This window comes from Nerophis ophidion, linkage group LG01 (assembly GCF_033978795.1).
Source record: "Nerophis ophidion isolate RoL-2023_Sa linkage group LG01, RoL_Noph_v1.0, whole genome shotgun sequence".
NCBI classification, from domain to species: Eukaryota; Metazoa; Chordata; class Actinopteri; order Syngnathiformes; family Syngnathidae; genus Nerophis; species Nerophis ophidion.
The window spans coordinates 13,250,057-13,276,673 of record NC_084611.1 but is presented as its reverse complement, the minus strand read 5'-3'; the positions used below and the strand labels follow the sequence as shown (position 1 = coordinate 13,276,673).

At 44.3% G+C, this 26,617-nt stretch overlaps 2 protein-coding genes and 1 long non-coding RNA gene across 4 annotated transcripts in view; 2 read left to right on the top strand and 1 right to left on the bottom strand.

Annotated features, from left to right (window-relative positions):
- Window positions 1-1,337: 1,337 nt before the first annotated feature.
- On the top strand, window positions 1,338-17,652 carry LOC133564314 (natterin-3-like). The gene is made up of 3 exons (XM_061918572.1): window positions 1,338-1,377; window positions 4,894-4,990; window positions 16,504-17,652. The coding sequence occupies exons 2-3, from the start codon at window positions 4,894-4,896 to the stop codon at window positions 17,589-17,591; spliced, it is 1,185 nt and encodes a 394-aa protein (XP_061774556.1). The 5' UTR covers window positions 1,338-1,377; the 3' UTR covers window positions 17,592-17,652.
- LOC133564268 (uncharacterized) lies at window positions 5,117-6,612 on the bottom strand. Its single transcript, XR_009809266.1, has 2 exons — window positions 5,688-6,612; window positions 5,117-5,276 (listed from the first exon to the last, which is right to left on the bottom strand). It is a non-coding gene; the product is annotated as an uncharacterized LOC133564268 (long non-coding RNA).
- Window positions 17,653-20,137: 2,485 nt separating the features above from the next.
- ptrh1 (peptidyl-tRNA hydrolase 1 homolog) overlaps window positions 20,138-26,617 on the top strand; it is an 11,087-nt gene continuing 4,607 nt past the window's right edge. The window contains exon 1 of one of the 2 annotated variants that reach the window (XM_061896456.1): window positions 20,138-20,613. In XM_061896456.1, the coding sequence (XP_061752440.1) occupies window positions 20,437-20,613 (177 nt within the window). In that variant the 5' untranslated portion in view covers window positions 20,138-20,436. Of the gene's footprint in view, window positions 20,614-21,859; window positions 22,308-26,617 lie in introns of those variants that run through there. The other variant, XM_061896462.1, reaches the window with a different exon arrangement.

The following is a 26,617-nucleotide window of genomic DNA, read 5'->3' as shown; positions in this document are numbered from 1 at the left end:
AATTTTAGCTTATTTTTTTTTCGACGAAGAATATTTGTGAAATATTTCTTTAAACTTATTATGATTGAAATAAATAAAAAAATATATGCTGGCAAATCTAGAAAATCTGTAGAATCAAATTTAAATCTTATTTCATAGTCTTTTGAATTTATTTTAACATTTTTGTTCTGGAAAATCTAGAAGAAATAATGATTTGTCTTTTTTCGAAATATAGCTTGGTCCAATTTGTTATATATTCTAACAAAGTGGCAGATTGGATTTTAACCTATTTAAAACATCAAAATTCTAAAATTAATCTTAATCAGGTAAAATTACTAATGATGTTCCATAAATTCTTTATTTGATTTTTTCAAAAAAGATTCGAATTAGCTAGTTTTTCTCTTAATTTTTTGAATTTTAAATATTCGAAATTGAATATAAACTATGTTTCGAAATTTAATTGTCATTTTTTTCGTGTTTTCTCCTCTTTTAAACCGTTCAATGAAGTGTTTTTTTTTCATCATTTATTCTCTACAAAAAACCTTCCGTAAAAGGAAAAAAAACGTACGACGGAATGACAGACAGAAATACCCATTTTTTTTATATATATAGATTTATTTATTAAAGGTAAATTGAGCAAATTGGCATTTTCTGGCAATTTATTTAAGTGTGTATCAAACTGGTAGCCCTTCGCATTAATCAGTACCCAAGAAGTAGCTCTTGCTTTCAAAAAGGTTGGTGACCCCTGAGCTACGCGGATCATACATCCTCCTTCCCCCGGACAAGTCCTCTTTTGCCGGGGTGTCCGGGGGGCGTTTTTTTTTTAATGCGTCAAACACCCGAATAACGTTTTCAACTTGTTTAAGTTGATTTAAGTTGGGGCGGGGTTGCTAGCATGCTAGCTGTTAGCATTTTGTCCAAAAAATGATAATAATAAAAATACCTAAAATAAGTGAAGTGAATTATATTTATATAGCGCTTTTCTCTAGTGACTCAAAGCACTTTACATAGTGAAACCCAATATCTAAGTTACATTTTTAAACCAGTGTGGGTGGCACTGGGAGCAGGTGGGTAAAGTGTCTTGCCCAAGGACACAACGGCAGTGACTAGGATGGCGGAAGCGGGAATTGAACCTGCAACCCTCAAGTTGCTGACACGGCCGCTCTACCAACCGAGCTATACCGCCCCAAAAGATGTTGAACTGATCAGCCAGGACAGAAGGTAGCAGCTGTTCTATGGTTGTCATCACCTTTTTCCCTTGAACACTGCAGAGTGAAAGTGGGACTGAGCGCAGGGTCAACGTGCGCACCTTTATTGGGGGCAATATCCAGACTCCCGGCTTTTAAAGGCCGGCCGACGGCGGCGAAGGCGGCGGCGGCGCGGCGGGAAGCTGTCAAGGTAAATCTCCTCCTCTCCTCGCTCTCGAGCGCGCTATGAAAAGATTCGGAAAGACAGACAGGAAAAGATTTGAATATTCTAACAAGGGGGGTCGGCAACCCGCAGCTCTTTAGCGCCGCCCTAGTGGCTGTCTGGGGCTTTTTTTAAAAATGTATGAAAAATGGAAAAAGATGAGTGGGGAAAAAATTCTAAAAAATATATTTTTTTTTTGTTTTAATATGGTTTCTGTAGGAAGGCAAACATGACAAAAACCTCCCTAATTGTTATAAAGCACACTGTTTTTAATAAACATGCTTCACTGATTCCAGTATTTGGCGAGCGACGTTTTGTCCTACTAATCTTGGCGGTCCTTGAACTCATCGTAGTTTGTTTACATCAGGGGTGTCCAAACTTTTTCCACTGAGGGCCACATACGGAAAAATTAAACCAAATACGTTTTGAGATTTTTCATTTTCAAACCATAACAAAATATATGTATTCTTTTTTTTTTTTTTACCTTTAGGACTCCCAGGGACCATAGAGGGTCTCCGTCATTAACGTGTTAAAAATAAGTCAAATTGTTATTTTCATTTGTTATGTAACGCTTACAGTAAATCAGGCTGATATAAAATAAAAAAATTTAAAAAAAAGGTTTTATGCCTTTTCAGTCATAGACAACTTTGTTTTTTATAGTAAAACTGAAATATCGTATTTCCTTGAATTGCCGCCGGGGCGCTAATTAATTTAAAACCTCTTCTCACTCCTGCGCTTACCAAAGGCATGCGGTAAAAGTAAGCATGCGCTAATTATTTTAAAACCTCTTCTCACTCCAGCACTTACCAAAGGCATGCAGTAAAAATTTTAGTGTGATGTAAGCTCGGACCTTAAATCCTACTGAATAGCTCTTAATCGCGATTTCAAATTACCGGTATTGAAATCAGCCTCTTGCATTTTGAAAATGATGACAGGGGAAGTCACGAGTTTGACCAGGCGGTAATACTAAGCATGCGCTAATTATTTTGCGCATACTATATGCCCTGCGGCAATTCAAGGAAATACGGTATGCAGTATTTCCCCCATTGCCCAAAACATTCAGAAAGAAATGTTTGATCTGATGTAATTGGAGTCCTAAAAAGATCAATAGTACAGGACACCATTGATTTAAATGTATTATTATTTCTGAATAATCACAGTGAAAAAAATCAATAAAATGCCACTAAATATCTTTGGGATCCAAAAGGTCCCCCACTCACAAAGTGATACATTTTTTATATTATTTGTTTTACTTTCAACACTTAAAGGGGAACATTATCGCAATTTCAAACGGGTTAAAAACAATAAAAATCAGTTCCCAGTGGCTTGTTGTATTTTTTTATTTATTTTTTTTAATTTTACCGGTCCCGGAATATCCCTAAAAAAAGCTTTAAAGTGCCTTATTTTCGCTCTCTCAAAGCCACTGTTCATTTTCCTGTGACGTCACACAGTGCTGCCAATGTAAACAAACAATGGCGAATACCATATCAAGATATAGCGACATTAGCTTGGATTCAGACTCGGATTTCAGCGACTTAAGCGATTCAACAGATTACGCATGTTTTGAAACGGATGGTTGGAGTATGAAAGTATTGAAGAAGAAACTGAAGCTATTGAGCGAATAGCTATTGACGATATTCATAGTCATAGCATGGCAGAATAGCTGCGTTAGCATCGCCGGTAAAATGTGCAGACCAAACGATCAGGACTTTCGCATCTTTTGACACTGGAGCAACTTAAATCCGTCGATGAGTAAGTGTTTTTTTCGCATTAAATGTGGCTGGAAGGAAACGTAATATAGTTGCAAATACATCTGCAGGTTATCCATACATCTCGGTGCCATGTCTGCTTTAGCACCGCCGGTAAATAGCATGTTAGCATCGATTAGCGTAGTATGTTAGCATCGATTAGCTGGCAGTCACGCCGCGACCAAATATGTCTGATTAGCACATAAGTCAACATCAACAAAACTCACCTTTGTGATTTCGTTGACTTTATCGTTGCAAATGCATCTGCAGGTTATCCATACATCTCTGTGCCATGTCTGCCTTAGCATCGCCGGTCAAATGTGCAGACACTCCGGCACATTCAATGGGGGTCTGGCTGCAGATTTCTTGCCAGTGGTGCAACTTGAATCCCTCCCTGTTAGTGTTGTTACACCCTCCGACAACACACCGACGAGGCATGATGTCTCCAAGGTTCCAAAATATAGTCGAAAAAACGGAAAATAACAGAGCTGAGACGCGGTGTTTGCAATGTGTTGAAAATGAAAATGGCGGCTGTGTTACCTCGGCGACGTCACGTTCTGACGTCATCGCCAAAAGAGCCATAAACAGAAAGGCGTTTAATTCGCCAAAATTCACCCATTTAGAGTTCGGAAATCGGTTAAAAAAATATATGGTCTTTTTTTCTGCACCATCAAGGTATATATTGATGCTTACATAGGTCTGGTGATGATGTTCCCCTTTAAGTTACGAGATCAACTTCAGATATATCTGTCGATTTTACGTTTGAACTATTATTTTGTTGGTTTTATGCTCTTTTGTCAAAGAAAACACTGTTTTTATATGGCAACCACACAATATATGCACATAATATTTTCCACATAAAACATTAAAAAGTGAAATATTTGAAGTAATTGGAGCCTTAAAAAGGTCAATAATTCATTATAAAAAACAATTTTTATTTTATTTATTTTTTTAGCATTGGCAATAAGAGCAAAATAAAGAAAGACAAAAGAAAAACAAACAGCCTGCATGGCAGCTTTGTGTCAACATTGCAACTTTTCCCTGCTAGATTTCACCTCATTGTCCTTTTTTTAGTGTTTATTGTTTTTATTTTTGCAATAGCATTTCCAGAATATGTGGCGGGCCACTAAACAATTAGCTGCGGGCCGCAAATGGCCCCCGGGCCGCACTTTGGACACCCCTAGTTTACATGTACAACTTTCTCCGACTTTCTAAGACGTGTTTTATGCCACTTCTTTTTCTGTCTCATTTTGTCCACCAAACTTTTAACGTGGTGCATGAATGCACAAAGGTGAGTTTTGTTGATGTTATTGACTTGTGTGGAGTGGTAATCAGACATATTTGGTCACTGCGTGACTGCAAGCTAATCAATGCTAACATGCTATTTAGGCTAGCTTTATGTACACATAGCTTCATTATGCCTCGTTTGTTGCTATATTTGAGCTTCAAGTCCTCTTAATATCTCAGGACTCACTATCTGTATGTAATATGGCTTTTATTCCGGACATATTTGTTTTTGTAATTTTGGTCCAATATGGCTCTTTCAACATTTTAGGTTGCCGACCCCTGCTCCAACACAATAAGATCACTTATAGACCAAAAGAAAAAAACCTCAGAAAAAATGTTGCTGCCTCCTAAAGGCTGTAAAGAGAATTGCACTATTCAGCTGCTGGCTGTTTTATTATTTTTTTTATTTTTTTTTTAGTAACTTCCATTTCGAAAGTGTATAAAAATAAAATGCGTTGTTTGTGTGTAGATGACCGGGTGTGTTGTCCTCCTGGTTCTGCTTCACTTCTGCGGCCCCACGCTGCAGTCGGACCCTCTTGGCGTCCCCCGACTTCAGGGCCCGTCCGGTGAGTCACGTCCGACTTCTTCCCCATCTCTAGTATGGTTGTGTGTTATACATATATATATATACTGTCACAACCACTGGCTTGTTAGTGGCTGTAACATTAAGGGAGACCACACCGATTTGTACATTTTAGCCAACAGATCTTTTATTTACAACATGTATCAGTGATCAGTAATGTGAATTAACCAAGGAATGTATCAGTAAATGAGTGTTGTCCAAAAGGGTGTTAGTGTGGTGCTAATCCCGGCCGTCGTTGCCGTGACCATACGGTCACCAAACGAATGTGCCTGTGGGACGAGAGAGAGAAAGAGAGAGAGCATGAGAGCGAGAGCATGCTGATGGGAGGCCTTTTATAGGCCGCCCAATCAGCAGCCCTCTGAGATGTTGCACGTCTTCACAGACCAGCTCCACCTGCGGGTCGGAGGACCAAAGTGCCCCAAACACTAACCGGCAGCAACCGACAGCTCCACCTGCGGGTCGGAGGACCAAAGTGCCCCAAACACTAACCGGCAGAGCCGGGCATGACATCCCCCCCCTTAAAAACAGAGACCCGTGTTAACTGGGTCTCTGAAGCACCATCAAAAAATAGAAAACCAAAACCTACAGTAGCCCCAGTAGCTATATTCTAGTCCCAATGACGCACCTCCCCTCCACCCCAGACCAACCAGAACCCAAACCATCCCAAACACCCTCCTTACCCTCCGACCTTCCCTGCACCCAGCAAATCCTGGTACCCGGACAGCGACCTTTAAGGGAAACAGAGAAAAACCGCAGGTTAGGAGTGAGTGGAGATGATTAGACCTCCTGGTCCAGAGCCCGAGAGAGCGCATCAGCCATTACATTTTCCACCCCGCGAATATGGCGGATCAACATGTGGAATGGCTGCAGAAACAGTGCCCAGCGCAACAGGCGCTGGTTGGTGGACCCTTTGAAAGACTGTAGAAAAGTGAGAGGGTTGTGATCTGAGTAGACCACAATTGGATGGAGACCCCCTCCCACATAGACTTCAAAGTGTTGCAATGCCCAAATCAATGCTAATGCTTCCTTTTCAATCACTGAATAATTAAATTGGTATTTGTTGAATTTTTTTGAAAAATAGCAAACCGGTCTGGCTACTCCATCATCATCAGCCTGCAGGAGGACCGCACCTGCTCCCACCTGGCTTGCATCCACCTGCAGCTGGAATGGCAGATCCAGTTTGGGTGCAGCCAGGACCGGAGCTGATGTTAACAAAAGCTTTGCATTCTGGAAAGCCTGCTGACACTCCTCCGACCAAATGAATTTGGCGCCACCCTTCAACAAATTGGTCAGAGGAGATACAACAGTTGAAAAATTGCAGCAAAAATTGCGGTAGTACCCGATCATACCCAAAAAGCGCATAAGTTCTTTCTTCGTCGCCGGCACAGGGAAATTATCAATAGCTGCCACCTTTGCGTTAACGGGCCGCACCATCCCCTGGCCGACTACTTTACCCAAATAGACGACTGTGGCACGCGCAAACTCGCATTTCGCTAAATTTACTGTGAGGTTTGCTGCCACCAACCTCTGGAAAAGCGCTCGAATGCGAGCCAAATGTTCGTCCCAACTGTCTGAATGACAAACGGCGTCGTCCAAATAAACCGAGCACCCCAACGACCCTATTCATGAGCCGTTGGAAGGTTGCAGGAGCATTCCGCAAACCGAAGCTCATTCGAGTATACGAGTACAAACCGGAAGAGGTAATGAATGCAGATATCTCCTGCGCTCTCTGCGTCAAAGGCACTTGATAGTAACCTTTCAATAAATCAAATTTGCTGACATAACGAGCACTCCCAACCTGATCCACACAGTCCTCGATACGTGGCAATGGAAAATAATCTGGTCTAGTCACAGCATTTACTTTCCTATAATCCGTACAGAATCTATAGGTGTTATCTGACTTTTTCACCAGTAGACATGGCGATGCCCAACTGGAGTAAGATGGCTTGGCGAGACCATGATCAAGCAGATACTGCACACTGTCCTCCATACTCTTCTGTTTATCGGGAGCCACTCGATAAAATCTTTGTCGTATTGGGCGGGCCCCCTGTGTGTCAATGTCATGTTCAATTAGTGTGGTACAGGTTGGAGTGTCGGAAAACAAAGGCAAAAACTCAAAAATCAAATCCGACAACTGTTTACGCTGTACCTCACTTAAATGACCGAGGAGACTATCTAGCTCCTTTAACTGCTGAGTATTATCTAAGCGCCCGTGTAACACTGAATCATCAGGTGCGCGCACTTCATCCCAAGCTGCCACCTCCGGCCAGTTGAGCGGTTCCCCAACCCCAACGGCTAGACCCACTGGACTCGCAGCAATCCCACCCGCCTTGTCGGAACCTGCAGAGTGGTAAGGCTTGAGTAAATTCACATGACACAGTTGCTGTGATCGTTTACGATCAGGAGTTGACAGTAAATAATTGAGATCTGACACTTGGCTCATAACCGTAAATGGACCAGAGTATTTTGCTGTAAATGGTGACCCCGGAATGGGCAGCAAAGCTAAAACTTGATCACCTGGATTGAAAACTCTGATCTTCGCTTTACGGTCATAACGCAGCTTCATTTTCACCTGAGCTTTAGTCAAATGCTCGGTTGTGTCATGCCCGGCTCTGCCGGTTAGTGTTTGGGGCACTTTGGTCCTCCGAACCGCAGGTTAGGAGTGAGTGGAGATGATTAGACCTCCTGGTCCAGAGCCCGAGAGAGCGCATCAGCCATTACATTTTCCACCCCGCGAATATGGCGGATCAACATGTGGAATGGCTGCAGAAACAGTGCCCAGCGCAACAGGCGCTGGTTGGTGGACCCTTTGAAAGACTGTAGAAAAGTGAGAGGGTACGGGTTCTAGGTTCCTGCTGTCACAGAGCCTGGGCGAGGGCACCGCCTTGGAGAAACGGCTGAATCGGCTTTGTCGGGATGGTACGTCTCCACAGGTATTGGTGAGTAAATGATCCTCGTCCTCGGGCTCTGTGTGAAAATAGATTAGTCTAGTGGGGGGAAAATGTTTAGGGGGATGCTCCGAGGTTAGTTTGCTGTGTTAACATAACTGTAATGTTTTAGAGACCTGGTTAGATTGGTTGGAGAGAGAGAGCCTAGCGTAATTAGAGCTAGTTTTTGGTTGGGTTGTTTTTTCAGTAGTTTCATTGTTGGTTTGGTACAGTAGCCAGATTGGTACTGACGGCCTGGGTTGAGCAGGATGGAGGCTTTTGTGGAAGCACCATCTGAGAAATTGTTGTTTGCCCTTAATAAGGAACAGTTGTTGCAATTGGCAGAAAAGTATGGCATGGAATTGTCATCAGCCATTAGAACTGGTAAGAAGGGACCCTTGCGTGACTCCATTCACGAGTTTTTGTGTGAGCAGAGCATTTTGCCTTCAGGAAAAGGTGGTGACGCTCATGTGAAGGGTATGTCAGAGCCTATGCAGTCAGAGAGGGTAGGCATACTGACTTTTGAGCAACAAAGAGAGATGAAGGCACTTGAATTTGAGTGGGCGCAACAGGCTAAGGAGAAAGAACGTCTTTTTGAACTGGAAAAAATCAAATTAGAACGAGAATTGCAACAGAAAGCAGATATGGAGAGACTCAAATTTGAAAAAGAAATGGATTTGAAAAAAGGTGAAATGGACCTTACAGTACAGCTTGAGAAAATTAAAATTGAACAGGATCGTTTGAAACTAATGTCAGAAGGTAAGATTAGTGGAAATCTGTCCGGGTCAAGTATGGATAGCATGGTAAGGTATGTTCCAAAGTTTGACGAACGTGACCCAGACGTGTTTTTCTCACTGTTTGAACAGATGGCCTCTGACAAAAAGTGAAGTGAAGAGGATAGAACGGTGCTTTTGCAAACTGTACTAGTAGGACGCGCACGGGAGGCATACTTGGCATTAACACCTGTTGATAGGCACAAGTATGCTGAGGTGAAAAAAGCGGTTTTGAAATGTTATGAACTGAATCCAGAAGCTTACAGACAACGTTTCAGAAACTGGCGTAAACGTGCTAATCAGACCCATGCTGAAGTGGCAAGAGAGTTGAGTACTTATTTTAACCGGTGGCTCACTTCAGAGTCTGTCTCAACTTACGAAAATTTGCGTGATTTGTTGATTTTGGAGCAGTTTAAGAACATTGTACCAGATCGAATTGCAACCTACATTAATGAGCAAAAGGCAAAGTCAGTGGAGGAGGCAGCCTCGCTTGCTGATACCTTTGTGTTGACTCATAAACGTAGGCCTTACAGCAGTCCTCCACGGTATAATAGCCACCAACGTTATGATCCTGCTCGTTCTCCTCCACAACGTTCTCCTCCTCGTTATGGTCGTAGTTCAAATCGATCCAATTATGGCAATTCCAGTAATGTTCCTAAATTTGATAATGGAAGTAGCAAATCTCGCCCAAGCCCGACGAATAAATGTCATTACTGTTTGCAGGAGGGACATTGGAAAAAGGACTGCCCGCTGTTGAAAGGCCGTAAATCTAATGCCAAGGTAGCTGGGTGTGTTTCTGTTGTGCATCCAGTTGATTTTGGCGTCTCTGATCTAACACCGTTACCTCGTTTGGAAGTTCATTGTGAGCAAGTGATTGAAGATGGGGCATCTGTGTCAGACGAGCAGACGAAATCAGTAGAGTCAGCTGCGTCTGATTTCGCTCCATTCATTAGTGATGGCTGGGTGTCATTGGTTGGAGAGACACAAAAAGTTCCAGTTAAAATCTTAAGAGACACTGGGGCATCCGAGAGTTTCATTTCTGGAGCAGTTTTGCCATTTTCCACAGCATCTGACACTGGGAAATGTGTTTTGATTAGAGGAATAGGCATGCAGTCATTTTCTGTACCGTTGCACAAAATTCACTTGTGTTCAGGATTTGTGAATGGGGAGGTGCGAGAGGTCCTGGGTTCAATTCCCGGACAAGCCCCCATATGTCACAACCACTGGCTTGTTAGTGGCTGTAACATTAAGGGAGACCACACCGATTTGTACATTTTAGCCAACAGATCTTTTATTTACAACATGTATCAGTGATCAGTAATGTGAATTAACCAAGGAATGTATCAGTAAATGAGTGTTGTCCAAAAGGGTGTTAGTGTGGTGCTAATCCCGGCCGTCGTTGCCGTGACCATACGGTCACCAAACGAATGTGCCTGTGGGACGAGAGAGAGAAAGAGAGAGAGCATGAGAGCGAGAGCATGCTGATGGGAGGCCTTTTATAGGCCGCCCAATCAGCAGCCCTCTGAGATGTTGCACGTCTTCACAGACCAGCTCCACCTGCGGGTCGGAGGACCAAAGTGCCCCAAACACTAACCGGCAGAGCCGGGCATGACAATACATACATGTATATATATATATATATATATATATATATATATATATACATGTATATATATATATATATATATATATATATATATATATATATATATATATATATATATATATATATATATATATATATATATATGTCTTGATTGGATTATCCGGAGAATAGTGCTCGATACCGTGGTAGAGCGCAATATGTAGGTGTGGGAAAAATCACAAGACTACTTCATCTCTACAGAACTGTTTCATGAGGGGTTCCCTCAATCATCAGGAGATTTTAATGGAAGCATTCACATACAATGGTTTATATAGAGCACAGAGTGGGTGGGTACAGGCAGGCGTAGGGTGTGGTGATTGGCTCATGTGTTACCTAGGAGGTGTTTCCGCCTGTGGCGGCATGTTGAAATGATTTCACTGCGCTTGTTGAGCGATGATAGCTCTGGATGATATATAATCCAAGACAAACAACAACACAACTTTATCTCCTTCGACATCGAAGAATTTTACCCTTCCATCACGCAAGACCTACTGACCCAAGCACTAAACTTCGCCTCGGACTACGACTCAATCACAGGCAACGAAAGAAACATCATCATCCACGCAAAGAACTCCATACTCATCCACAACAGTACACCATGGCAAAAAAAGAACAATTCAACATTTGACGTTACTATGGGGAGTTTTGACGGAGCAGAAACGTGCGAACTCGTTGGGAGTTTCCTCCTCTCCCAGCTTGCTAGCCTCAACCTGAACCTTGGTATTTACCGTGATGATGGACTGGCAGTGTGCCGCGCCTCGCCAAGGAGCAGCGAGAACACCAAGAAGCGCATATGCCAAATCTTCAAAGAAAACGGCCTACGGATCACGATTGAAGCCAACAAGCAAACCGTCAACTTCCTCGACGTCACTTTCAACCTGAGAAATAACAGCTACCAACCATTCACGAAACCCAACACAACACTCCAATACGTGCACCACGACAGCAACCACCCACCCACCACCACGAAAAGAATACCTACCGGAATTAATAAAAGGCTATCGATGCTGTCATCCAGCAAAGCTGAATTCGACCAACCAACCCCCCCGTACCAGAAAGCACTTGATGAAAGCGGATACAACTTCACCCTCACCTATGAACCCACCCCAGGAAACCAACCAAAAAAGAGCAGAAAACGAAACAACATCATCTGGTACAATCCGCCATTCAGCAAAGACGTCTCAACCAACATCGGCCGCAAGTTCCTCACTCTGATCGACAAACACTTCCCCAAAGGCAACACCCTAAGAAAAATATTCAACAAGAACAACATTAAATTGAGCTACAGCTGTATGAATAACATGCAACAAATCATTTCAAACCACAACAAAGCAATTGCAAAAGGACTGCCTACCCCCAGACTAAACGACTCTGAAACCAATAATGAATGTAACTGTCGCAAGAAACCTGATTGCCCTCTCAACGGAAGGTGCTTACAGACATCAGTCGTTTACCAAGCAAAGGTAATACGCAAGGACATTAACACATCCGACACGTACGTAGGATTAACCGAAGGAGCGTTCAAAACAAGATGGAATAATCACAACGCCTCCTTTAGAAACCAGACTTTGCAGAATTCTACCGAACTCAGCAAACACATTTGGAACCTCAAAGACAATAATGTTGAATATTCAATAACATGGCAAATTCTTGCATCCAGCACACCTTACAACAGTGGTAATAAAAGATGCAACTTATGCTTAAAAGAGAAACTGTTTATTATATATCATCCAGATCTATCATCCCTCAACAAGCGCAGTGAAATCATTTCAACATGCCGCCACAGGCGGAAACACCTCCTAGGTAACACATGAGCCAATCACCACACCCTACGCCTGCCTGTACCCACCCACTCTGTGCCCTATATAAACCATTGTATGTGAATGCTTCCATTAAAATCTCCTGATGATTGAGGGAACCCCTCATGAAACAGATCTGTAGAGATGAAGTAGTCTTGTGATTTTTTCCCACACCTACATATATATATATATATACATATGTATTAGGGATGCACCGAAATGAAAATTTGTGGCCGAAGCCGAAACCGAAAAAAATTTGAGCGCTTGGCCGAAGGCCGAATACCAAATACCGAATAATAAATGCAGTTTTTCACAACTTTTTTACGTTGCATAAATAGCCTAGAATACATTTTTAGACCTGTTTTTCAAATAAAGCACATTTTTATTGAATATTGACATTTTTTAATATTCCAGTAGCCTTTGCTTTTCAAAAAAAAGCACAGTTTTTCATTTATATTAGGCCTTCAAACAAAACATGCATTCCAAAAAAAAAAATAAAGTGCATTAAAGTGGATAAACCAACAACAAATGAATTATTGTCCTTTTGGCAAAAGTCTGCTTAGCCACAGCAGATATGCTAATAATGTAAACAGAAGGCTCAAGTAAATCTCAATTAAGTGTGTGCTTGTAACCTCATACACTTATTCAGGTACACAACATATCCCAGGCCAGAACAGATTTGTCAATAACAGTACTTCAGCTTCAGAATAAAAAGAAGGAAACTAACTATGTATAAAACAATTTAAATGAACACTGCACGTTGGTAGATTGCGTCACCGCGTCAAAAAAATTGCGTCTTTGCGTCACACGCCACTATTCGGCCTTGCTTTTAACTCATTCCACCGAAGGCCGAATGTGGCTTTTTTTGCCATATTCGGCCAAATATATTCGGTTACCGATTAATCTGTGCATCCCTAATATATATATATATATATATATATATATATATATATATATATATATATATATATATATATATATATATATATGTAGGTGTGGGAAAGATCACAAGACAACTTCATCTCTACAGAACTGTTTCATGAGGGGTTCCTTCAATCATCAGGAAATCTCCTGATGATTGAGGGAACCCCTCATGAAACAGTTCTGTAGAGATGAAGTAGTCTTGTGATTTTTCCCACACATACATATTGCGCTCTACCACGGAATATATATATATATATATATATATATATATATATATATATATATATATATATATATATATATATATATATACACATATATATATACCGCTTGTCCTCTCGGGTCGCCGGAGCCTATCCCAGCTGCATTGAGGCGGAAGGTGTCATAATTTGCGGTCCAGATCATGTTTTGTTTAGTTCATTCATTCATTCATTCATTTTCTATCCCTTGTCCCTTTTTGGGGTTGCATTCAGGCGGAAGGTGTCATGATCTGCGGTCTAGGTCATGTTTTGTTTAGTTCATTCATTCATTTTCTACCGCTTGTCCCTTTTTGGGATTGCAGGGGGGGGTCGCTGGGGCCTATCCCAGCTGCGTTCAGGCGGAAGGTCATTGGTGGATGCATAATATTGTTTTTTAATATTGTTTTTAACATGGCTGTGCAGCACGTTCTTGTTGTTTAAATGTGCTATATAAATAAAGTGGATTGGATTGAAGGTGTCATGATCTGCGGTCTAGATCATGTTTTGTTTAGTTCATTCATTCATTCATTTTCTACAGCTTATCCCTTTTTGGGGTTGTGGAGGGTCGCTGGAGCCTATCCCAGCTGCAGTCAGGCGGAAGGTGTCATGATCTGCGGTCTAGATCATGTTTTGTTTAGATCATTCATTCATTCATTCATTCATTTTTCACCGCTTGACCCTTTTTGAGGTTGCGGGGGGGTCCCTGGACCCTATCCCAGCTGCATTCAGGCGGAAGGTGTCATGATCTGCGGTCTAGATCATGTTTTGTTCAGTTCATTCATTCATTCATTTTCTACAGCTTATCCCTTTTTGGGGTTGTGGAGGGTCGCTGGAGCCTATCCCAGCTGCAGTCAGGCGGAAGGTGTCATGATCTGCGGTCTAGATCATGTTTTGTTTAGATCATTCATTCATTCATTCATTCATTTTTCACCGCTTGACCCTTTTTGAGGTTGCGGGGGGGTCGCTGGAGCCTAACCCAGCTGTGTTCAGGCGAAAGGTGTCATGATCTGCGGTCTAGATCATGTTTTGTTTAGTTCATTCATTCATTCATTTTCTACCGCTTGTCCCTTTTTGGGGTTGCGGAGGGTCGCTGGAGCCTATCCCAGCTGCGTTCAGGCGGAAGGTGTCATGATCTGCGGTCTAGATCATGTTTTGTTCAGTTCATTCATACATTCATTTTCTACTGCTTGTCCCTATTTAAGCCTGTTTTGCCAGTTAGTAGTAGCTGGCGACATTACTCTGTATTTCCTCTGTTCATGCCATAGATTCATGCTCTGCCAAGTAAGTTTTGTTTACTCATGCCACAGTTTAGCGAGTTTTGTTTCATGGCCCTAGTTTCTGCCTATGTGTAAGTTTTTGTATCATGCGCTAAGTTGTGCCTTTGCCTTGTGCGCCCCTTTGTTTGTACCTATTGATAGTCAACAATTAAATATGTTCCTACCTTCACGCCTGGTCCGGAATAGTCCGTTTGCATCCCGGGAGAACAAACCCCGCAGCAATCTGTGACACCCCCCTGCCTTGCTAACTTGCTAAATAGCTCAGTACTGAACTAGCTAAATATCCAACAAGCTAACTAAATAAATAACTAACTATCAAGATGAATAACTAAATAATTAACTTAAGAAGTAGCTAAATAACTATCAAGCTAGCTATCGAACTAACTAACAAATTAGCCAACTTAATAGCTACCAAACTGATTAACTACCTGTGTGGTTAACTAACAAGCCATATAACTACCTAATCAACTAAGAGATTAAATATTTAGATATTCAAAAAGCTAAGAAAATAACTAACTAGCTAGCAAAATACAAACATAATACATGGATTAATAACAAAATAATTAACTTATTTACTAGCTAAATAACTAACGAACTAGCTGGCGAACTAACTAACAAATTATTGTGTAGTTCACTTAATAACTAGTTAAATAACTAACTAGTGATCTAGTTAACTAGCTAGCTGTCCAGGAGACTATGTAACTAATTAAGTGGTTGACTAATTGGTTAATTAATTAGCTAACTAACTAGTTAGATTACTAACAAATGAGGTTATATACCTAACTCGCTAAATAAAAATGAACTATCTAACCAATACAGTAACATAATACATAACTGGCTAACTATCCAGATGACTTGGTAACTAACTAAGTGATTGACTAACTGGCTAATTAATTAGCTAACTAACTAGGTAAATTACGAATGAACTAGTTATATAAATAACTAGCTAAATAACAAATTAACTATCTAACCAATACATTAACTAATTCAATAACTAGCTAGCAAAAAAACAAAAACATTAGGAAGATATCTGGTTACATAACTAACCAGCTAAATATCAAACAAGCTAGCTATCTAAGCAGAAAACTGCATAGTTGCCAAACTAACTTACAAGCTAACTAAATAACTAATAACCTGATTAAATAACTAGCTAATTAACTAACCAGATAACTAATAAAGTTATTAAATAGATGGCTAACTAACAAGCTAACTAAGCAACTAACTAGGTATACTAAAGCTAACTAGTTAAATCAACTAATCAGCTATTCAACAAAGTGATTAACTAACTCACTATCAAACCAACTAACTAGTTTGCCAATAACTAAGTCCATCCATCCATTTTCTAACGCTTATTCCCTTTGGGGTCGCGGGGGGCGCTGGTGCCTATCTCAGCTACAATCGGGCGGAAGGCAGGGTACACCCTGGACAAGTCGCCACCTCATCGCAGGGCCCCAATAACTAAGTAACCAAGTAAAAAACTATCGAACAAAGACATTACCTTTCTAAATAACTATCCAGCTAAATCACTAACTAGCTAGAAAATGAGCTAACCAACCCTCTAGTTTGCAAAGTGACTAATTAAATAGCTAACTAAGATGCTAACTTACTAAATAGCAATCTAGCTAAATAACTAATTAGATGGCTAACTAAATAGCAAGCTAAGTAACCAACTAGCTACCTACCTCACTAAATACATAAATAACTAATTAAATGAATAATTTCTAGCTATACAACTAACAATTTAGCTAAATAACTAACTTAGTTAAGTAACTATTAAAACTAACTAAGTAGCCAATTAGCTATCTAACAAAGTAACTAACTAGATTCAGTGGTCCCTGGGGTTTTTGTTCCAAAATGTTTAATGAATTCTCCCATAATGAATGCTATGCTAACGTGCCTTGTTGTCCGGCAGCATGGCTAAAGGCGACACTGGGGGAGGTCGTCCCTTCCAGGGTGGCCATGAAGGATCCGACCGTCATCCAGACCCAAAAACCGGAGGAGACGTCAGACTCCTCCTACGTGTTCAGAGAACACAGCAACCTCAAATGGGTGTCGTGGAACGGTTCCCTGCCGAACGGGGCGGTGGCCATCTTTAACGGCTACGCGGAGCGCACGGACTATGTCTGCAAAGTCAACTGCGAGGCGGGTTTCTTCACGGCCACCAAAGGCGACTTCTGTCGCTACTCCTACGCCGACAAAGAGTACGCCTCGTCCAAGTTTGAGGTCCTGGTCAACGTGGATCACTTTGAGTTTCTGGAGTGGGTGGAGGACTCGTACGGGTCCGTCCCACGGTACGCCGTCAGTACCTGCGACCAAGTGGACATCTTTGTGGGCAAGAACAAGTACGGCCTTGGCAAGGTGGTGAGCCAGCACGAGGCCTTCTTCCTGCCCTGGGAGGGCGAGGAGTACTGGTACAAGAAGTACCAGGTCCTGGCCATCAACACAGACGTGTACAGTCAGCACATCTCCCACGTGGAGTACGCCGTAGACCGCATGGAGCTCTTCCACCATCCCCCGGAAACCCTGCAGATGGCCAAAGTCACCAACCTGGAGTGCGGCGCCGTGATGAAGACGGTCAGCCTAGAGAAGACCAGCGCTACAAAGAAAACCTGGGAGACCGGCAAGGAAACCCGTAACGGCTCTGTGTCCACCATGAAGGCCAAGGTGCCCATCCTGGGACCCGGGACCGTCGACTTCACCAAGGAGCAGCTGGTGACCTTCTCGGAGGGGACCAGCGTGGTGGAGGCCATCAGCCACTCGGTCAGCGTGGAACTGATGGTGCCGCCCAACTTCTCCTGCAGCGTCAGGATGGACGGCAGGAAGATGAGCGCCGACATCCCCTTCACGGCCCGGCTCAGCCGCACCGACCACAACGGGGACACCCGCTGGACGTCCATCACGGGCACCTACGACGGCGTGAGCGTGGGCGAGATCAATGCCGTGGTGGAAAGGTGTCAGCCCGTGCCGGAGACCCTTCCTTGTTCTCCCCCTCAACAATGAACCATCCGTCTCCTTGTTTTTTGTGTCCGTGCTAAATAAAGACGATTTCAGTAGAAGTTGTTTGAGAATGTTGAATGCTAACTGAAATGCTACCAGTTAGCACACTAGCCAAAAGAGGTCAGGTACCAAAACAATGTGATTTAAGAATTAGTAAGCGTCAAGTACCAAAGTGTCTGACTGACAAAAACGGCTAAAAATGCTAACATGTTAATGTTGGCATGCTAACAGTAAACATGCGTCAAGTACTAAAATATCTGACTCTGTGGTGTATACCTCCAAAAATAGCTAAAAACTGCTAACATGCTAATGTGAGCATGCTAACAGTAAGTAGGTGTCAAATTACCAAACTACATGAATGTGACATGTACACAACAACATTCGTATATGCTATCGTTACCATGATAACAGTTAGCATCAATTATGTTAGATCCACCTTAGACTGGACTCTCACAATATTATGTTATATCCACTATGGACTGGACTCTCACACTATTATGTTAAATCCACTATGGACTGGACTCTCACACAATTATGTTATATCCACTATGGACTGGACTCCCACACTATTATGTTAGATCCACCATGGACTGGACTCTCACACTATTATGCTGGATCCACTACGGACTGGACTCTCACAGTATTATGCTTGATCCACCATAGACGGACTCTCACACTATTATGTTAGATCCACCATGGATTGGACTCTCACACTATTATGTTAGCTCCAGTATGGACTGGACTCTCACACTATTAACGAGATCGACAATGGACTGGACTCTCACAATATTATGTTAGATCCACTATTAACTGGACTCTCACACTATTATGTTAGATCCAGTATGGACTGGACTCTCACACTATTAACTAGATCCACTATAGACTGGACCCTCACACTATTATGTTAGATCCACCATGGACTGGACTCTCACACTATTATGTTAGATCCATCATGAACTGGACTCTCACACTAATAACTAGATCCATTATGGACTGGACTCTCACACTTTTATGTTTGATCCACTATGGACTGGACTCTCACACTATTATTTTAGATCCGCTATACACTGGACTCTCACACTATTACGTTAGATCCACCATGGACTCGACTCTCACAATATTATGTTATATCCACTATGGACTGGACTCTCACACTATTATGTTAGATCCACTATGGACTGGACTCTCACACTATTATGTTAAATCCACTATGGACTGGACTCTCACACTATTATGTTAGATCCACCATGGACTGGACTCTCACACTATTATGTTGGATCCACTATGGACTGGACTCTCACACTATTAACTAGATCCACTATGGACTGGACTCTCACACTATTTTGTTATATCCACTATGGACTGGACTCTCACACTATTATGTTAGATCCCCTATGGACTGGACTCTCACACTATTAACTAGATCCACTATGGACTGGACTCTCACAGTATTATGTTTGACCCACTATGGACTGGACTCTCACACTATTATGGTGGATCCACTATGGACTGGACTCTCACACTATTAACTAGATCCACTATGGACTGGACTCAACACTATTATTCTAGATACACTATGGACTGGACTCTCACACAATTATGCTAGATCCACTATGGACTGGACTCTCATACTATTATGTTAAATCCACTATGGACTGGACTCTCACACTATCAACTAGCTCCACTATGGACTGGACTCTCACCCTATTATGTTAGATCCACTATGGACTGGACTCTCACACTATTATGTTAGATCCATACTAGATCTAACACTATTATGTTAGATCCAGTATGGACTGGACTCTCACACTATTAACTAAATCGTCTATGGACTGGACTCTCACACTATTGTGTTAGATCCACCAATGACACCATGGACTGGACTCTCACACTACCATGTTACATCCACTATTAACTGGACTCTCACACTATTATGTTAGATCCACTATGGACTGGACTTTCGAACTATTATGTTAGATCCAGTATGGACTGGACTCTCACACTATTAACTAAATCGTCTATGGACTGGACTCTCAACCTATTATGTTAGATCCACCATTGACTGGACTCTCACACTATTATGTTAGATCCACTCTGGACTGGATTTTCACAATATTATGTTGAATCCACTATGGACTGGACTCTCACACTATTAACTAGATCCACTATGGACGGGACTCTCACAGTATTAGGTTAGATCCACCTCCCCTCCAAGGTTTCTCATTGTGCTCCCATTGGGTTGAGTTTTTTCTTGCCCTGATGTGGGATCTGAGCCGAGGATATCATTATGGCCTATGCAGCCCTTTGAGACACTCGTGATTTAGGTCTATATAAATAAACTTTGATTGATTGATTGATTGATTGATTGATTGATTGAGTCAAATTTTGAAGGTGTAATGGTTTGAACTTGATGAAAAATAGGGCTAAATAATAATTTCCATCCTTTATTCGCACAATAAACATGACTGACTGCAGTTTTGTGTTGTAGTTCCGCAGTTTGCCCTCTTGGGGTCGCTGTCAGGTCGCGTCTTCACACTTTATTCGACTTGTTGACTCCTTAGCACCGGAAATAAAAGACGTTAGACTTGTAGCTAATGTTCGCGCCTATAATTATTCTTCATACTACGTGTACAATGCCACAAATAACTTTTATTATTTAAATGGGCTTTATGCTCCCTGCTGAACGCTCGGTAGGCCAAATATTCATGTTGTTGTTGTCAATGTCAATGGCATTAGCGAGCGTGCTAACATGCTAAACTGCTCCACGACAAGGCTAACGTCAGCCGTTCTGCAAAATGGTGTTTTATGATCACTCGCGGTTATTGGAGGTCGTTTTGCCGCACGCCGAATGATAAGCGATATTTTTGTCAGGTCGTGTGCTGCCCTTTTGTGGCCTTTTGGCAAAATAATCCGCTGTTTTTGCGCCATGCAACGTTATTTGGGTGGAATTGTGGGCCGGGTTCGGCTACGCGGTTCGATGGCAGGAGCGCGCATGCGCAGTGACGGGCAAATCCGCAGCAAACTGGTAAGTTGAAAACAATGTCTAGGTATGTATGTAACATTTTTAAAATGAAGGTATTTTAAAGGCCTACTGAAATGAGATGTTCTTATTCAAACGGGAATAGCAGGTCCATTCTATGTGTCATACTTGATCATTTCGCGATATCGCCATATTTTTGCTGAAAGGCGATAAAGTTCGCAACTTTTGGCTACTAATAGAAAAGTCCTGCCTTTACCGGAAGTATGTGCGCGTGACATCATGAGTTGCAGGGCTCCGCACGTATTCACATTGTTTATAATGGGAGCCACCAGGAGTAAGAGCAATTCAGACCGAGAAAGCGACAATCCATCCATCCATCCATCCATCATCTTCCGCTTATCCGAGGTCGGGACGCGGGGGCAGCAGCCTAAGCAGGGAAGCCCAGACTTCCCTATCTCCAGCCACTTCGTCTAGCTCTTCCCGGGGGATCCCGAAGCGTTCCCAGGCCAGCCGGGAGACATAGTCTTCCCAACGTGTCCTGGGTCTTCCCCGTGGCCTCCTACCAGCTGGACGTGCCCTAAACACATCCCTAGGGAGGCGTTCGGGTGGCATCCTGACCAGATGCCCGAACCACTTCATCTGGCTCCTCTCGATGTGGAGGAGCAGCGGCTTTACGTTGAGTTCCTCCCGGATGGCAGAGCTTCTCACCCTATCTCTAAGGGAGAGCCCCGCCACACGGCGGAGGAAACTCATTTCGGCCGCTTGTACCCGTGATCTTATCCTTTCGGTCATGACCCAAAGCTCATGACCATAGGTGAGGATGGGAACGTAGATCGACCGGTAAATTGAGAGCTTTGCCTTCCGGCTCAGCTCCTTCTTCACCACAACGGATCGATACAACGTCCGCATTACTGAAGACGCCGCACCGATCCGCCTGTCGATCTCACGATCCACTCTTCCCCCACTCGTGAACAAGACTCCTAGGTACTTGAACTCCTCCACTTGGGGCAGGGTCTCCTCCACAACCCGGAGATGGCACTCCACCCTTTTCCGGGCGAGAACCATGGACTCGGACTTAGACGTGCTGATTCTCATTCCGGTCGCTTCACACTCGGCTGCGAACCGATCCAGTGAGAGCTGGAGATCCCGGCCAGATGAAGCCATCAGGACTACATCATCTGCAAAAAGCAGAGACCTAATCCCGTGGCCACCAAACCGGAACCCCTCAACGCCTTGGCTGCGCCTAGAAATTCTGTCCATAAAAGTTATGAACAGAATCGGTGCCAAAGGACAGCCTTGGCGGAGTCCAACCCTCACTGGAAACGTAAAAAGCTGGGCGGCAGCCGAAGGCAGGGCACTTGGCGGTCCGATCCTCGGCTACAGAAGCTAGCTCTTGGGACGTGGAAAGCGACAATTTCCCCATTAATTTGAGCGAGGATGAAAAATTCTTGAATTAGGATATTGATAGTGAAGGACTAGAAGAAAAAAAAGCGACGGCTCCGGGCAGCAGCAGTGTGAGCGTTTCAGATGTAATTAGACACATTTACTAGGATAATTCTGGAGGATCCCTTATCTGCTTATTGTTTTAATAGTGTTTTAGTGAGATTGTAAAGACATACCTCGAGGTCGGGTGTCTGCGGTGAACACGCAGTGTCTCAGAGAGAAGCCGAAGAGCCAAGCTCACAGCTGCCTTTTTTGACAGCTGCTGCAGGCCGACGAATAATCCAATGATGTCTCCGGTAAGATATATATATCAAAATTTTCCCATCCAAAAACATGCTGGTTGACTTAGAGAAAACATGTTCGCTTGACCGCTCTGCTTCACAACAAACAAGGAAACACCAGCAATGCCTCGGTGCCAAAGACAGCTGCAATCCACCGCTTTCCACCAACAGCATTGTTCTTAATAGTCTCCATTATTAATTGAACAAATTGCAAAAGATTCAGCAACACAGATGTCCAGAATACTGTGTAATTATGCGATTAAAGCAGACGACTTTTAGTCGCTAGTGGTGCAGCGCTAATATTTCCTGACAGTCCTTGACGTCACGCGTACGCGAGTTCATCATCATTCCGTGACGTTTTCAACAAGGAACTCACGGGAAATTTAATTTAAAATTGCAATTTAGTTAACTAAAAAGGCTGTATTGGCATGTGTTGCAATGTTAATATTTCATCATTGATATATAAACTATCAGACTGCGTGGTTGGTAGTAGTGGCTTTCAGTAGGCCTTTTAAAGACAAGTTAAGTGATATAAGTATCATCTTCCTATGATAAATAATCCATCCATCCATCCATCATCTTCCGCTTATCCGAGGTCGGGTCGCGGGGGCAGCAGCCTAAGCAGGGAAGCCCAGACTTCCCTATCTCCAGCCACTTCGTCTAGCTCTTCCCGGGGGATCCCGAGGCGTTCCCAGGCCAGCCGGGAGACATAGTCTTTCCAACGTGTCCTGGGTCTTCCCCGTGGCCTCCTACCAGCTGGACGTGCCCTAAACACATCCCTAGGGAGGCGTTCGGGTGGCATCCTGACCAGATGCCCGAACCACCTCATCTGGCTCCTCTCGATGTGGAGGAGCAGCGGCTTTACGTTGAGCTCCTCCCGGATGGCAGAGCTTCTCACCCTATCTCTAAGGGAGAGCCCCGCCACCCGGCGGAGGAAACTCATTTCGGCCGCTTGTACCCGTGATCTTATCCTTTCGGTCATGACCCAAAGCTCATGACCATAGGTGAGGATGGGAACGTAGATCGACCGGTAAATTGAGAGCTTTGCCTTCCGGCTCAGCTCCTTCTTCACCACAACGGATCGATACAACGTCCGCATTACTGAAGACGCCGCACCGATCCGCCTGTCGATCTCACGATCCACTCTTCCCCCACTCGTGAACAAGACTCCTAGGTACTTGAACTCCTCCACTTGGGGCAGGGTCTCCTCCCCAACCCGGAGATGGCACTCCACCCTTTTCCGGGCGAGAACCATGGACTCGGACTTGGAGGTGCTGATTCTCATTCCGGTCGCTTCACACTCGGCTGCGAACCGATCCAGTGAGAGCTGAAGATCCCGGCCAGATGAAGCCATCAGGACTACATCATCTGCAAAAAGCAGAGACCTAATCCCGTGGCCACCAAACCGGAACCCCTCAACGCCTTGACTGCGCCTAGAAATTCTGTCCATAAAAGTTATGAACAGAATCGGTGACAAAGGACAGCCTTGGCGGAGTCCAACCTTCACTGGAAACGTGTCCGACTTACTGCCAGCAATGCGGACCAAGCTCTGGCACTGATCATACAGGGAGCGGACTGCCACAATAAGACATTCCGATACCCCATACTCTCTGAGCACTCCCCACAGGACTTCCCGAGGGACACGGTCGAATGCCTTCTCCAAGTCCACAAAGCACATGTAGACTGGTTGGGCAAACTCCCATGCACCCTCAAGAACCCTGCCGAGAGTATAGAGCTGGTCCACAGTTCCACGACCAGGACGAAAACCACACTGTTCCTCCTGAATCCGAGGTTCGACTATCCGGCGAAGCCTCCTCTCCAGTACACCTGAATAAACCTTACCGGGAAGGCTGAGGAGTGTGATCCCACGATAGTTGGAACACACCCTCCGGTCCCCCTTCTTAAAGAGAGGGACCACCACCCCGGTCTGCCAATCCAGAGGTACCGCCCCCGATGTCCACGCGATGCTGCAGAGTCTTGTCAACCAAGACAGCCCCACAGCATCCAGAGCCTTAAGGAACTCCGGGCGGATCTCATCCACCCCCGGGGCCTTGCCGCCGAGGAGCTTTTTAACTACCTCAGCGACCTCAGCCCCAGAAATAGGAGAGTCCACTACAGATTCCCCGGGCACCGCTTCCTCAAAGAAAGACGTGTTGGTGGGATTGAGGAGGTCTTCGAAGTATTCCCTCCACCGATCCACAACATCCGCAGTCGAAGTCAGCAGAACACCATCCGCACCATACACGGTGTTGATAGTGCACTGCTTCCCCTTCCTGAGGCGCCGTATGGTGGTCCAGAATCGCTTCGAAGCCGTCCGGAAGTCGTTTTCCATGGCTTCCCCGAACTCTTCCCATGTCCGAGTTTTTAACTCCGCGACCGCTAAAGCTGCACACCGCTTGGCCCGTCGGTACCCGTCCACTGCCTCCGGAGTCCTATGAGCCAAAAGAACCCGATAGGACTCCTTCTTCAGCTTGACGGCATCCCTCACTGCTGGTGTCCACCAACGGGTTCTGGGATTACCGCCACGACAGGCACCAACAACCTTGCGGCCACAGCTCCAATCAGCCGCCTCGACAATAGAGGTTCGGAACGTGGTCCACTCGGACTCAATGTCCCGCACCTCCCTCGTGACATGTTCAAAGTTCTCCCGGAGGTGTGAATTGAAACTCTCTCTGACAGGAGACTCTGCCAGACGTTCCCAGCAGACCCTCACAATGCGCTTGGGCCTGCCAGGTCTGTCCGGCATCCTCCCCCACCATCGCAGCCAACTCACCACCAGGTGGTGATCGGTAGAAAGCTCCGCCCCTCTCTTCACCCGAGTGTCCAAAACATAAGGCCGCAAATCCGATGACACAACTACAAAGTCGATCATGGAACTGCGGCCTAGGGTGTCCTGGTGCCAAGTGCACATATGGACACCCTTATGTTTGAACATGGTGTTTGTTATCGACAAACTGTGACGAGCACAAAAGTCCAATAACAAAACACCACTCGGGTTTAGATCCGGGCGACCATTCTTCCCAATCACGCCTCTCCAGGTTTCACTGTCGTTGCCAACATGAGCGTTGAAGTCTCCCAGTAGGACAAGGGAATCACCCGGAGGAGCACTTTCCAGTACTCCCTCGAGTGTACCCAAAAAGGGTGGGTATTCTGAACTGCTGTTTGGTGCGTAAGCACAAACAACAGTCAGGACCCGTCCCCCCACCCGAAGGCGAAGGGAAGCTACCCTCTCGTCCACTGGGTTGAACTCAAACGTACAGGCTTTGAGCCGGGGTGCAACCAGAATTGCCACCCCAGCCCGTCGCCTCTCACTGCCGGCAACGCCAGAGTGGAAGAGGGTCCAGTCCCTCTCGAGAGAACTGGTTCCAGAGCCCTTGCTGTGCGTCGAGGTGAGTCCGACTATATCCAGCCGGAACTTCTCTACCTCGCGCACTAGCTCAGGCTCCTTCCCCCCCAGTGAGGTGACGTTCCACGTCCCAAGAGCTAGCTTCTGTAGCCGAGGATCGGACCGCCAAGTGCCCCGCCTTCGGCTGCCGCCCAGCTCACAATGCACCCGACCTCTATGGCCCCTCCTATGAGTGGTGAGCCCATTGGAGGGATGACCCACGTTGCCTCTTCGGGCTGTGCCCGGCCGGGCCCCATGGGAACAGGCCCGACCACCAGGCGCTCGCCATCGTGCCCCAACTCCGGGCCTGGCTCCAGAGCGGGGCCCCGGTGACCCACGTCCGGGCGAGGGAAATCTGGGTTCATTTCGTTGTAATTCCATAGAAGTCTTTGAGCTGCTCTTTGTCTGATCACTCACCTAGGACCTGTTTGTCTTGGGAGACCCTACCAGGGGGCATGAAAACCCCCAGACAACATAGCTCCTAGGATCATTGGGACACGCAAACTCCTCTACCACGGTAAGGTAGCAGCTCAGAGAGGAGTATGATAAATAATGATACAGTTATTGATTTTAATAATCAATAACTGTATGATAAATAATGATACAGTTATTGATTATTAAAACGGGTACAAATGCACTAATTTCCGGTGAACATTTTTTTAATTACATTTTTTTCATTAATCTATCCAACAAAATAATACACAATAATACAAAAATAAGAATACAATTCCAAAACCAAATCCGGCCCAAGAACAGTCAGAATAGCAATCAACAGAGCAATTGAGAGAACACACAAACATGACACAAAACAATCCAAAGATAGTCAAACAAAAATGAACAATAGTGTCATAATTAATGATAAGTATTAATAATTAATGAATAATAGGCACCAGCGCCCCCCGCGACCCCAAAGGGAATAAGCGGTAGGAAATGGATGGAC

Bases quoted from the DNA above. Each gene is read 5' to 3' on its own strand.
- LOC133564314 (XM_061918572.1), top strand. From the start codon at position 4,894: ATGACCGGGTGTGTTGTCCTCCTGGTTCTGCTTCACTTCTGCGGCCCC. The intron at 4,991-16,503 runs GTGAGTCACGTC...GTTGTCCGGCAG, and splicing joins CCGACTTCAGGGCCCGTCCG to CATGGCTAAAGGCGACACTG.